Source organism: Drosophila obscura, unplaced genomic scaffold (genome assembly GCF_018151105.1).
Source record: "Drosophila obscura isolate BZ-5 IFL unplaced genomic scaffold, ASM1815110v1 contig_1, whole genome shotgun sequence".
NCBI classification, from domain to species: domain Eukaryota; kingdom Metazoa; phylum Arthropoda; class Insecta; order Diptera; family Drosophilidae; genus Drosophila; species Drosophila obscura.
The window spans coordinates 8,166,417-8,181,130 of NW_024542679.1; the positions used below are offsets into that span (position 1 = coordinate 8,166,417).

General features: G+C 41.4%; 1 protein-coding gene across 3 annotated transcripts in view; it reads left to right on the forward strand.

Moving 5' to 3' along the window:
- Positions 1 to 14,714, forward strand: part of LOC111071185 (semaphorin-5A) — a 39,269-nt gene that overhangs the window by 16,058 nt on the left and 8,497 nt on the right. For 2 of the 3 annotated variants that reach the window (XM_022362376.2, XM_022362380.2), the window contains exons 1-3: positions 10,860 to 11,347; positions 11,487 to 11,686; positions 12,316 to 12,415. In XM_022362376.2, coding sequence (XP_022218068.2) covers positions 11,488 to 11,686; positions 12,316 to 12,415 — 299 coding nt within the window. In that variant the 5' untranslated portion in view covers positions 10,860 to 11,347; position 11,487. Of the gene's footprint in view, positions 1 to 935; positions 1,043 to 10,859; positions 11,348 to 11,486; positions 11,687 to 12,315; positions 12,416 to 14,714 lie in introns of those variants that run through there. The other variant, XM_022362378.2, reaches the window with a different exon arrangement.

The following is a 14,714-nucleotide window of genomic DNA, read 5'->3' on the forward strand; positions in this document are numbered from 1 at the left end:
GCGGGACTGATCTGTGCGGGCGGCACTCTCTGCCACACGCTGTACTCGCATATTGGGATACCATGGGATCGATTCGAAATGGAAGCGATAATGGCTATTGTTTTTTCTGGAAGTGCTGGCTCCGCACTGTAGTCTGTATTACTGAACGATGGCCATAGGAAAAAATGTTTCGTAGTTTAAAATTTCTTGCTTGCAATTCCTTGAGCTCCCGATTTATCCCACAGTGCACTCGGGCAGAGAGTATCCAGGGGTATTGTACATTGGGGCCTTGGGTATAAGCATAAATGTGCATGGATATATATCAGCTGTGGGATAGCATCGCGCCGTAGTGGTTTTATTAATGAGCTTAGACGCACGCTTTAGCGAGGAGCGAGAAAACGCCACCGGAGGGGAGCGTGGAGAAAACTTATGGATTTTGATTTCGATGTGGATCCAAACCAGCTAAGACAGAGCCGCCAAGCCAAAGTGCCATAAAGATTAGGCCACGCTGAAGAGTCCAAAAAGGATGGGGGCGGCGTCATTGGCGTTGGCAGCACATCGCATATCAAAATGCCACCTCTGCGGTATCATGGCAATCATTATAATGTGAGTGGGATCGGATCGGATCGTTCGTGCTTATGCTACATACAACGTATGTATAACCTATGTATAATAGGTATACAATATTATGGGGGCGCTGGGGCAAGTGTCGCACGAGCAGAACGTGCCCGCCTTCATGGGCCATCATGACTGCCGTGAGGGATGGGCGAAGGTACGAAACGAAACGAAACGATCATTATTATTATTGTTTTCTTCTTTTGGAGTTTTTCGATTTTCTAAAGATTTTGAATTATGCCAATTCGAATATATCAATTCACACAATACACCGGCAATCATTTGCTAAATGCCATTAATCAAACTGATTTACATTTTGCTTTATTTTCCCCCCATTTCAGCTCCGATATTCGAAGGGAATTCCAAGCCAACGCCGTACCACTCCGAAATTCGGGGGAAGCGTTGATTTTTGTTGTTTACTAATAAATAAATGAATCGATAGAGAAAGGTGAGTGACAGCATAACTAATGTCTAGGAACTGCCTACACCTACCGTTTGCCATTGAACTTGACTTGTGTGGGCAGATCGGAAGATCGTAGCAGATTTAATTACCCTACATGCCATATTGACACGGATTTTAGACGTTTTAGTGGTTCCATTAAGGCACTGAAGCAGGCCCAAATGAAAAGTACGACATTCATATGTAAAATTTGTAGCTTTTTCCGTTTTCCATGGAAATGATTACTGAAAATACATACGATACCGAGTATATGTATATTTATTCACCTGCCTGTGCCTGTGCCTGCCTGCCGCACACACGAATGTCCAAATAATTACAGTTTTTTTTTTTCCAATTACAATCCGAATCGGTTATGCGGAGAATACGGTTTTCCACAGGCATTTATCACGGCTGACAGCCGAGACACGCCAAATCGCCGCCAGCAGCGGTCAGCACATAAATTCGCCGACAAACTCAATCAAAAAAGTGGCTCTAACAGGCGCTCGCTCCACACTCATTTGATTTTTGTATATATTTCGGTGAGCAATTTTGTCGTGAATGCAAATTTTGTGTACACTTTTAATTAACGTTAAAGGTTGCTTACAGCTGTTGTTGTTGTTGTTGTTGTTTGTTGGAGATTTTCCAGCACTTGTTTGACTTTGAGGCTTTTGGAGTTCCTTCCAATTTGGCTGTTTGTTGAAAAAGCTAAGTAAAATAATGGAAATAAAATCAAGAAAATCCAATATTGAATCACGAATCGGTCGGTATACTCGTACACTGTATACTCCATACATAATTTGCCTAATGTTTGCCTATGCTAATCGGGGACATTAATCAGACTTGTTAACAACATTGAGCACGAGTCGCGAAGGGGTCGCCGCCACCAAATGCCAAACAAATCAACAGTCGAGCCGAAATTACTTCATTTTCGTAACTTAAATTGATGGATTATTAAAAAAGAGGGGAGGGGAAACGCAGCGGCTCAAAAGAGTACAAAGAGGGAGGGGGCTTTGTATCCCAACAATGGGCATACGAAATGAGAGGCCCAATGGGAAATTCGATGACCAGTTGGGAGCCATGGAGGAAGTATTGAACGAAACGAAAGAGCTTATGAAAGATTGCAAGGGTTACTTTAAAGAACACCGGATGAAGTAAAAGTACAAGTAACATAAAATATAATAAATAAATAATAAATATACATATATATTATAAACAATTTTTTGTTGTATATTTACTGTACTTTTCCTACTTTTAATCTCTGGAAATGTTCATGCTCCATACACCGTAAATACTCTTTTTCCCAAGGCCCCCAAATCAAAGCAAGCGCTCAGTAAATTTCCTCATGGGCTTCTCTGTACAACGCTTAACGCACGTGCCATCATAAAAACAACAATGCAGCACACAGCTTAGCATCGAAAAAACAACAACAATAACAACAACATCAACATCAACAACATCATCCAATGCAAAAGCAACGAATTACGGAGCAAAGCGGAATGCAAGTCAAACAAAAGAAAGTTGAATAATGCCCGACTCCGACCACACGACAACAACAATGCAAGAAAGATTCAGAAACATAAGAAAGAGGCCCCCGACGCACTATTCGCTTTTGAAATGGCTCAAGCGGAACCAGTTGCAAGCTCCCCCAAGCTTAAGGCAGGCAATTTTTTAAAGTTTTTAAAAACTGATGAAATGCCCAGGTTTATATCCAATTTACAGTCGCCTAAATGTGTTGATACCCGTTTATAAAAAAAGGAAATACATCACAGTTGTCCACAGATCCGCTCGAGGACTTTTCAACGAATAAAAGATAATGTATTAGTGGAATCCGTAGGCTCCACTTTTGTAGATTCCTATGTAGAGACATTGCTTAACGATCTACCAAACATAATACCATTGAAGTGTAGCCCATAGTCGTAATATCTGGCGTGTAAGCGCACGGTTCGTTGAGCAGCTGATGCGGAGGTGGGTGAAGAGAAAGACTGATTGGATGGTGAGGAGGGGAGGGCAGAGCAGAGCAGAGAAGAGTTTCGGTGGAAGCGGGAAAGGTGTCGAAAGCCAAGACAAATATTACACATTTAATTATGACAAGGTAGCGCTGCTTCTCCTCCACCGCCACGCCCCGCCTCTGTTCAGCGCACACAGAAAATTCATCTGAATCGTTGTGGCTCTCTGGCTGTGGGCTCGGGGCTGTGGGCTGGTGGCTGGGGGGCTGGGGGGCTGGTACTGTGACTTCTGCTTGACACTAATGCTTTTAATGATCCATGTTGTCGCTCAAGCTGAGGACGAGCGACGCCCATTTGACTACCATTGTCATTTGGCATTGTCAGCATTATCAACTCGATCAGTGACTGGGCCAAACCTGACTCCCATGGGAAATGCTCATGGGTTATGTAAAAAGGTGCGTCGTTTAGTATTTAGTATGATCATTTATGGCAAAGTTCCCTTGGCACCACACATTCACGGATGGCTGTGAAGTTACATCTGATATTCACGCGTGACAGGCCATTTTCCATTCAGTTGCCCTTCGTTTATGGGAAATTTGTACAGAGAATTAAAGTCATTCGACGAATGTGTACACTGGTGGAACAGCAGAATTAATTAGCATTAAAAAGCAGTTAGGTTCGGCAGTGATCTTCCTTTATAAATCATATCCGTAAGATGTCTATAGCTATTTGCTATTCACTTCTATCAATTTAATTTAAATCTGAGTCATCAAATTTAGTGCTAGACCTCCTGAACACCAGATCTTGCAACGCCGGATCTGCGGAATACAATCGTCTTTTCCTCATGGATTTCACGGTGAAGACGCAGCAGCTGGCGATTGGCCTTGAGGTACAGGTCCATGGACTGGGAGAGGCGGCCAACAAGGGCGTCGCGCACGTTACCAACGTTGCTCCTTTGATAGACATTGCCCGAGGATATCGTGCAGAGCTGATCATCTTGGCGACCGTCGAGCAACTTGAGCTGATCCTCGAGCTTCAGCATCCCCTCCTTGAGCTTTCTCTTCTCATCGGTCAGCTGGCTCTCCTGTTGATTTTGGTCCAGCAGATAATCGATGACCGCTTGGGACGGGAAGTGAAAAGTATCTGCTGCCAATGGCATAATATTTGTGGGCTGAGAATTTGTTGGCTTGTAACTAAACGAAATGTTTGTAATTGAATGAGAAAAAGTATTTATTGAAGCCCAGAATTAGCCTACTTTTCCACTACTCGTACTGCAGGTATTCGATGTTTGATTTATCTGCTAAAAGGCGTTCTCCACCTTACAATAGATATTCCATATTCCATATTTCTTTATTCTCTGTTTATGTTTCTTCACACCTTCAATATTGTGAGGCTGGTAAACAATGGAAGCCAACCACCACCATATCCAAAGCCAAGCCAAGACAATGCCAATGCTAATCACATTAATAAATTATCCGCACCTCCGGTGCGAAGCCTCACTCATTTGTTTCCATTGATTCCGATCGGATCCCCGTGTGTGTGTTCGTCGTGTAAATGAAATATTCTACGAGTATTGGGGGGGAATCGGAATCGTCTTTTTGCCTCATTCATAGCTGAGGGGCGTGCAGTGGCTAAACATTAATTTTTTCTTCTTACCCGCATTGATTTATTCAAATTATTTTAATGGCCTTTTGTGGTTTCCTCCGTCAATGTGCTAAATGGCAATACAAATTCCTCGAGTATATTGGAATTTGTCATTCGTATTCTAAAGTGTCTCGTGAATTAGTTGGATCTCTCTGAGATCAGTCGAGAGTAAATATTTATAAGATATATGCTATATTTTCGCTGAGGAGGTTGTTGTCTAATGCCAGTCTGTTTTGAAGCGCTTGATGAAGTTTTTTTTAGACAGGTTTGCATGCTAAAAAGATGGCGTAAATATTTATAAGATATATGGGTTATATTTGTTTTTTTTTTATTATTATTATAATTGTTCACAGATAGCTAGTAGGATGAATCACTAAGGAATATATGTACACAAGTTCCTAGAACGTTTCCAATAAAAAAACCCATGAAAGATCGGTGAAAAGTGTTCCTTGAACTTTGCTCAGTTTATTTCATTGGAATTATGTTTGAACTTGCTGTACAGCAACCTAAATGAAACAAGTTTTCATAAGCCACTCTCCGATTTCATATGTACCTACATATATTGTATGTGGAGAGGGGTACTCTGCACATAAAAGACCACACACGCGTCTCGGGTGCCATTTATGAGCATTTAATCCTTTTGGGCAGCCAACAATACTCGTGGCCACAACAACGAACATCCGAAAAAAGGGGAGCGTCTCAGGGGCACTTTGGCTGGGTTGATTTATATGCTCGGTCATATTTCTATGGCTTTCACTGTCGCACATAAATATCATTTCGGTGTGAGGAGACACCCACAGCCAAAAGTCAAAGAAACACTGGAAATTAACTCGAAATGAAGACATTCAACGAACGGATAAGGTCCGGCCCGGCCCGGTCCGGTACGGTCCGGTCTGGGTAAGGTGTGCCAATCCAACAGAAATTTATGTAAATTTCAATGGCTTCTGGATTAGAGGGCTGGATGATTATCCAGCCACACCTACAGCCAAACTCTTCCCGATATTTGGCTTTATCGGACAATTAGCCACAAATTGTAAAAGTCATGAATGCATTGAAAGTTTTCTACTATGTATTTCCCTTTACGAAATTTCTCTAATTTCTTTCCACTTGTAAGCCCAAGTCTTCATCGTGTGTGGCCGCCTCGGCCCCTTTTTTTTTTGTTTCTGTTGCAAAGGGCAACATCTGTACAATATCGGGGAACTTGTTCGGATTGTCTTCTTTTGCCTGTTGCTTGTTTAACAGCCAAAACATACAGAAAAATTGCCCAAGACCCTTGTAAATGTGGGGCTAGGCTACTGTTTAACCGGTTGGAGAAGGGGAAATGGCATAAATCTATTGCCAGTGGAGCAGTAAAGTGAAAAAGAAATGTCCCCAAGCGAAAGGCGGGGTACAGAATGGAGATATCTTAAGACAGCTGAAACTGCTAAATAAACGTACTCTCTATCGCTTTCCCACACTAAAGGAAACATTCAATTTGCTTGCCATTTCCAACGGAAATCAAAGTAAGGCTTCCCGTTCTATGGTTTTGCAACATTTTCTATTATTTGCATACATTTCAGCGTTGCCGTCATTTCAGCAGAGATTTTCTTACTGGAATAACTTTAATAAATATCTTCCGATAAAGATCATAAAGCAGGGAAAATCTATCTGTTGAATGCTCAACAGAATATGGGATCTAATCATATTGAAAGTATTTTTACAAGAGGTTGTTTCTGCGTAAAAGGAAATGCTCTTTCAAGCAGACACCCACACTGAGAATTGTGTCCATGAAATATAATTGAAAGTGTCCAACTCTATATGGAACTCTAACAACGTCTACAGAACTTTGGTGCTAAGACTGTTATGGCTCTTTCATAGACGATTGCCTCATTTAGCAATCTCGAGGAGGAGCGAGGGTAGGCACTTGAGAACATTTGAAGCTCATGAGACAGAGAGACCAATTTGCACTTTAAATAAGATCCAACGGCTAATTTCCATTGTAGTGCGGCAGCTGTCAAGAGGAGGCCATTAAGACGAGAGCAGCGACATTTGCAGTTTAACAATATATGTATGTGCGAGTTATTCGAGTACTTAAATAATAAACACATATTGCATGGGCCTTAATTTGACAACTGAAAGGCATGAAATGACACAAGAGACAGCGACAGCGACAGTGTCCGCTCATTAATCTGTCTGAGAAAACAAAAAACAAAAAACAAAAAAAAACATAAAATAAATAAAAGAACGATTCCATTCCACCAGGCGATATCAAAAAGTTGTAAATTGATTTGCTACCAAATATAGCAACAGACAGCTCGCTCCAAATTTCATGTTATTTTAAAATTCGCCAAAAGCCTAAAACCAAAGCCAAAAACTCAAACCCGAAAGCCACAAAAATGTTCATAAAAATCATTCATGGATCATTACGGGTAAGGCAATAAATCTAGGCGAAATATTTCGATTTGTTTTGGGGGGTGGGCAGGGGAGTTCAAAAAGTGCTCAATAGTGTTTGAAGTGTGTGTTCCTTTTGGGCTCTCGCAGCATGATTGGAATATTTAATTTCCTAACTGACATCATTAGGAGCAGCAGCACAGCAGGTGGACTCGAAATGTTTTCATAAATAACATATGCGAATGCCCAGACATTTGCATAGCAATATCCCCACTTTCGGTAGGAATTGTGTTAAAAGTTAAACACCAACAAAAATTATAATAAATTAGTTTTATTACAATAAATCGTCATTTAAATGAAATCATGGTTTCCAGCTGATTAATATGGAAATTGGTGATTTTTTGTTTCGGGTATACATACGTTAGGGGTGCTCAGGTGCCAGAAATGTTAAATATTTGTTACTGTTTTTGGGAGAGGTATGGGTAGCTAGCTAAATGTTTTCAAGATTATTAAATACATACACATATAGTATGTATGTATGTATATTTAATACCTATTAAAAATCCACCCTAGCCCACCCCTATGTCATTTGTAATCGGTAATTTATTTCACAAATTAATGACTGCGCTTTCAAGTTGGTTATTTCATTTCGTTCATTTTGCTCTGCCATTTCCATATTTGATTTATGTATTTTATTTTCGACACTTTTTGTTGTTGTTGTTTCAACTTGAAATATTTACACAATTTTCAAATGAAAAATGTAGTTTCAACTTGGGGAATCAAACGATTGCCGCTTTCGGATTTTGGAGCTCGACTTGTGTGTGGACCTCTATTGGTTATCGCCTCTCAAATGGGTGTCATAAATATTTTGAATAACATTTCGTGGCTTGAGCTTGAACCTAGATCATATTTTGATTGTCTAGTGATAAATTTAGGCAGCAGCAGCTGATTTAATTTTCAGCTGAGTTTCAGCAATTGAATTCTTGTGACAGAATTTATGTTTTTATTGGTAATATTTTATGGCATTTTATGGAAGTTTTCTACTTTATTTTACGACTTTTTCATGGAAAGTTGTTTAGCATATGAAACTCTAGGTATGGCTCCTCTCTCTCTCTCTCTCTCTCTCTCTGTGTCTCATATTTTAATCACCACAAAATTAACTATGCCACACCAACGCATTTTAATTGTTTGGGGCAACAACGAGGCAGCAATTTATGACTCGCCTTGTGTCCCCCCAATCAAAAAAAAAAAATCAAAATGCACTCAGAGCCCATGCCCCAGTCCCAGTCTCAGTCTCAGTCACTATGGAAATGAGTCTCTTCTGGCACTTGGATTCGATGCGGTTCGATTCGATTCTTTCATTGGCTTCAATTCTATTTTAAGGTCTTTTCAATTTGCATGCTCAATCGATGATCAGCTTGATTGGTCCCCATACATACTACATACATACATACATACATTTCTGCAGTCTTTTCCATTTCCATTCTAAATTTTATATGAATTTATTGGCCGAGCGTAAAGTTTTTAGTGCTCGAAAGTGGATGGACTTCCTGTGGTTTCATTTTGGGATCTGGCGTAAAAGTATTTACAGCAATTTGAGCTTTCCAAACCATAACAAAGATTGCCCATTTAGCTAGTTGGATAATTTAAATTTAATTGGTGGATATTTCAGAATTAGATTCGATTTCTGGGCGAAAGGAAAGGCAGCGAAAATGAGAACAAAGAAATGTCTATAGTCATAACAATTAAACAATTCATAAATATTTCATAGCCCAAAATTGATTTCATTATCTCAAAGGGGTCCCGAATATCCGATAATCTATAAGTATCGCCATCTCTTTTTCCGTTATCTGCTGCACTTACCATAATAATTCATTTTTTGGGTTCAAACAAATGTCAAATGCAAATATTGACAAAACGAAACAACTGAACAAACCAACTGACTGTCAATCTACCCCTCGGTCACTCAATCTCTCTCTCATGCAGTGCCCCCCCCCTGTTCTATCTGTTACCAAAAACTACATAAATGGAACCCTTTGTGGGTTAATAACAATATTGACAGGTGAAAACCATAAACTGCAGCGGAAGAGAGGATAAGAGAAAGGAGTGGGAGAAGGATTTGCAGTCGATAAGGACACATACTTCCTACACTTCCTTCCTTTTGGCAAATGACTCACAGTAGCAGTGAGTGACAGGACAGACAAACAGACAATCGGAGGGAGATACTAGTGTAATGTGAAAACAAAGGAAATGCACATCGATCGACCTACCTGTGCTGTGCTGTTCTATGTTGCCATCGTAGTACCCAGAGACCATCCAGTCCACATTAACATTACAATTGTCGGTAGCAAAGTTAAGCTGTAAATTATCAATGGTGGTGTCTCTGTCTCAGTCTCAGTCTTCCCTCCCCAGATGGGAATTAGTTTCGATAGCAACCAAAAATTAGCATATTTAGCCACTGTATCTTGTGCGTAGCTGCGACGAGGAACTCCCATCGAAGAAAGCCCGGACAATGGCTTAGGTAGCCCGTAAATTGTCATGGGCTGCAATGGTTTGGGCCTCTATGCTAATGTCGAACGTTCAACTGCCGTTTGGCCGGCCTGCCCACACACTTAACTCACCCATGGGGTTTCGTCTCGGCCAGAGTCTGTCCGCATCTGAATGTTTGTGTATCCCTCGTGCTCGTGTTCGTTTTCGTGTTCGTGCAGTGGCATAAACAAAAACCGAACTGAATGCACTCCCGAGGATCGTGTTGCAGTTGCATTGGGACGGCACTTTTGATTGTTTTATTTGTTCTTGGGCCCGGGACCGGGACCGGGATCGGCACCAGCTGTGTTTTCACACTTACACTCGAAGTCAAGGTTGACAACGAACGATCTGTGGACCGGGATCGAGAGACTCCCGCTAAAAGTCGGAGCATAAAATAGAAGCCTTGAAACGGATTATAAAAAGAAGAACCCAGCAACCTCATAGCTAACAGAAACTTTATGCTGCGCTGATCCCAATCCCAAAAGTTATTCAACTCAAGAATCTGTGGTTCAAGGTTCCAAAGATGACTTTTGTCATCATCCCATTGAAGCAGACGCTCCAGTGGCGGGCCCTACCTTCCTCTCTCAGGCGGACAACTGCCGCTCATGGGTGGGTCTACGCCTACAACTGCTTTCCTGTTGCATTATTTAGATTTATCTTTTCCGCTGGTAATCAGAAACGAGGCTAATAATCATTTGGTTGGGTGCCTTCGCTATGATTTGTTTTTAATGTTTCGAAAACCATTACCAACGGATCCATCCAGATAGGATCAGTTGGTCTGGACTCTATCACGTGTGCCCTCGAACCCCGCCGACGCGTCGTAATTTGTCAGGCTACCACAACACACAGCAAGTGACCGTCTCATCTCTCTCTCTCTCTCTGTCTTGGCCGATCCTCAATGCAGAATACAGACTGCAGATCCTAAGAAGATTCTGAAGAGTCGTCGTTGTCGTTGTCGCATGATATATGGGCGCCCTACCTACCCTGCTGCTGCTTCTGCTGATTCTCGCAACCGCGCCCCATTAAACGGATGGGAGCTGCGAGTAAGTCAGGCGGCAGCCCAAACTCAAACTCAAACCCAAGCCGAAGCTTACCCGAAGCCGGTTCTCTCGTCGTCGGCGTCGGCGTCTTCGTGGGCAGAAAGCAGCATGTTTCGACTTTGCTTTGCTTTGCTCTTTCGCCTTCGTTGTTGTGTTTTCTCTCCCTCTCTCGCTCTCTCTCTCTCTCTCTCTCTTGTTGTTGTGTTCGTTTCGTTGGCTCTCTTCGCCCATGTCATTGTCCATTATCATCGGCCTGACGGCCTGACTGCCTGGCCGCCAGTCTCTGGCTGCTCTGACGTTCACTTTGTTCCGACTCTTCGCGCTGCCAACAACTTCACTTCGTATCCGCTTCGGCTCGCGGCGCGACTCTGAACTCAGAAGCAGAGTAGGAGAAAATAGAAGAAAAAACCCGTCTCCGTATCGCCATCTCCGGCTCTGGTGTGTGTCTATCTATCTCTGTGGCTGTTGTCAATGTTTTTTTTTACCTAAACTAATCATAATGAAAACCTCGCTTTTCATCTCTGCTGTCGCAGCAAATTGAAAATTGTCCAAGAAAAACGATCAAAGAATTGATTCGAAATTGTGTTGTGTATTTGTGCTGTGTGTTGTGTTGTGCCCCGAAATGATCATCGGAAATACGCGCTCCAATCCAACCATCTACTTATCAACCAGCACATGCTGCTTATAATATACTACCAATCTGTTTGCCAGAGATCTTGAATGGAATAACATAACATATACGTTTATAATCTACATATTTTGCATGCTACGTGACTCTCTAGGAAGTAAGTTCCCCTGCCTCGATCGATAATACATGTTATCAGCGTTTTTTGTTGTTGTTCTTGTTGTTTATTTAAAAATTTACATTTCGATTTTGAGGAAATGTTGTGTGTTAATGATTTATTCTGTTCTCTTTCTTTGCAGCATGTTAATATTAAAATTTTCAAAAATGTCCCGCCATTATGGGGCTGCTCCAGTGCTACTACTGCTTTCCCTCTTAGCCTTGCAAGGCCCACAGCTATCGACGGCCCTGATGATGGGCCGCAGCAGCAGCAGCAGCAGTTACAACACGCAATCGAACTTTGAGTTGCTGGAAAACGATTCGCGATATATCTCATATCAAGGTAAGACGCGGACGGGCGACTGGGACTATCAAAAATTGTAACTGAAAACTGTGTCAATTGCCAGGGCATCGAATTAATCAAAGGGCAGCTTGAGGAGGCCACTTGAGGGTAGAGGGAGGCCTGTTGTAAATTGGGTTGATATCTGTCAGAGTTCTGTACCCCGAACACCTGTACACCGTCCGTTTGTTTATCCGGCATGTAATCTTGCTCTCAGTATAGCCCCATTTCAGAGTATCTCTCGCTTTTAATCAGAAAAAGGGCTTCGTGTTTTTCTCGAGTATTTTTCGATGTTAAATATTTTCCTTTTTTTTATTTTTGCTGCGTTTTTGCAATGGAATACGTCTTGAAATGCAAACTCAGCGCAGAGTTTTGTTGACAATGATTTTAATTTTGTGCTGTTTGGGTTTATATGATTCTTAAGTTAAATATTAAAGTTCAATGGAAATCTGCGGACTGTCCATTTGTTTATGACAAATGAGAGCCCTTCAATAAAAGTGAAATATTATACAATATTTATTTACAAAGTGGGGAAAAGCTCGAGGGCTAGATCTACGATACGGAAACATTGTAATACTCATTCCAGATATCATCATAATTTAACAACAATTATTTCTTGCTTCTTTTTGCAGACTTAATGTCAACTGCTAAACGATTTTACGATCCCGAAACGACTTGGTATTCAGAATTGCTATTCGATGTGGCCAGGAGCCAAGTTATAGTCGGTGCCCGGTAAGAATCCCCCATGTCTTATGTTATTAGAGTTGATTTCCGGTAAATTGAGTCACTGTTAAGACTATGACTGGTGTATAGTGACTGTGACTATACGAATACGATAAGTGGGTCATAATTAATAAATACTTGCGCAAAAATACCCAAAAAAATACATATTGTTCCAGGTTTATCAGCAAATTAAAACAAAAATTATTACATAAAGTTAAACAAAAACCAAGAAAAATAAACACATGCAATGCGTATCTGCAACGGGAACTGATAATGATAACGCGCTGCTGACGGCTTGTGACGCAAGTGCCGAGAGAGACCTACATACATACATATACATACATATATGTAGTAGTACTACGGGTATAAAATCGAAAGTGCACGCACCGCACCGGCTATAGCTATACCAAAATCTTGAACATATCAGCCAAGCTTCGAAAAACAATAAAAACCCGAACCCTCGCGACAAGAACTTTATCTCGAGTACCTGCTGTGATGGTGAGGTGACTGTTGGCTAAAGGGAACAAATAAAGATAATTGAGTGTAAAAACAAGAATAAGAAAACGAAGGGGGCAAAAGGGAGAAAAAAAAAAAAAAACGTAACCAAATAATATTGCAGAGGGAGAGAGTACGTCTCTGCCTATTTGCTGAGCAATTTAATATACTACGAGTACGAGTACGAGTCCGAGTCCGAGTATCTGTAGTTGGGGCATTTCTTTGCTTTTCATTTACGCGCGCTGAAAACTCTACTCCGCTTGATGTTTGTTTCTCCTGTTGCAGCACCTCTCTTTCTGTCCCATTTAGAGAACAAACCCGATAAGAGACAGAGACACACACACACGCACAGACAGTCTCATAGTGTGGGACATAGTGGGCCAGAGCCTTAACCCATTGCTGCCACGGTGGGGAAGTCGTTTATCATGCATAGTGCCTACCTTCCCTTCCCCATGTCGTCAATCATTTGTCTCGCTGAGGTCTCTGTTGCCTTTATTTTTTATTCTTTTATTTTTGATTAGTTATTACTTATTATTTTTAGACCTTTTCTTACCATCTTACCATTTTCCCACTCATCATATTTACAAGGCTTTGAATTATGGTCTCCCTTCAGTTCACATGTGTTGCCTGAGATATTGATAAGAGTGTTCAGATATACTGGTAGTACATACATACATAGAAGAGACTGCTTTCAACGAAGGGCAGTTGCTCCATTTGTGGAGCATGGATTGTGTGTGGTGTGTGGTGTGTGGCGGGGCCCATACATAAGTAGGTGGGCAGATAGGCAAGTGGGCTTTATGAACCACATAAAATGTAATTTATATTTTTATATAATGTGTAGGCTTGGCTGATAAAGCCCACTAATCAAAGGGACTAGACGGGTTTTTAGATTGCAGCCGAACCAGCCAGCAGTAGCTGGCTCTGTGGAAGAGACCAAAGCACTGATATTGAGAAAGCTGCCAAAGGTTTTTTTTTTTCTTCGTTTTTAAGCTCTTATGGAAGTTTATTCAGCCTTTGATAACTTTTCATTCTGCAACTTAAACTAGATTATACTGTATTTTAATCTCTAAAAAAAACCCATTTATTGATAGGGTTTCTTAAACTAAAATAGCAAAGAATACGTGTGTGGTTGGAAGACCCTCAAGCACTCAATTTGAAAAGCCACCGACTGACCCTCGGAGTTACTCGGAGCCACTAAACCACAAATCATACTCGTATAATAATAAACCGCTTGTATAAAAAGTTAACTAAACTAGAGAGATGTTCATTGTACAATTGTTTTATATTATTTCTGTGTGTGTGTGTGTGTGTGTTTGCCCGCCTCAAAAGATGGTCTCTGTTTGTGGCTATGAGTGCATGCTCCTTGTCTCTGGCCTGCAGACACACTTGACACGACTGCTGGCTCGGATTACAGGGGCCGCCTGTAGCTACTACTCGATGGGGCAGGCAGGGGAAATGGAACTGCAAATGGGACTCCTCGAGTTTACTTGTCCGTGTCCCATGACGAGTGACGAGGCAACCATCGCGTAATTTTCTGTCATGAGCAGAAAGGAGGTGGAGTAAGAGCAGGAGGAGGAGGAGGAGTGCACTGGGATCAGGTCCCTCCGTGCAACTGGCCGAAATTTGATATAGACTGCATTAAAATAATATGCCGTTTTGTTTTCGCTTTCGTTCGCTCTCGACCCAACCAGACCCGACCAGACCAGACCAGCAGCAACCTTTTTGTAATTTCCTATATATATGTATATATTTATGTGGTTATACATACATATATCGTATATTATATGGATATATGTATATATATTTTTTTTTT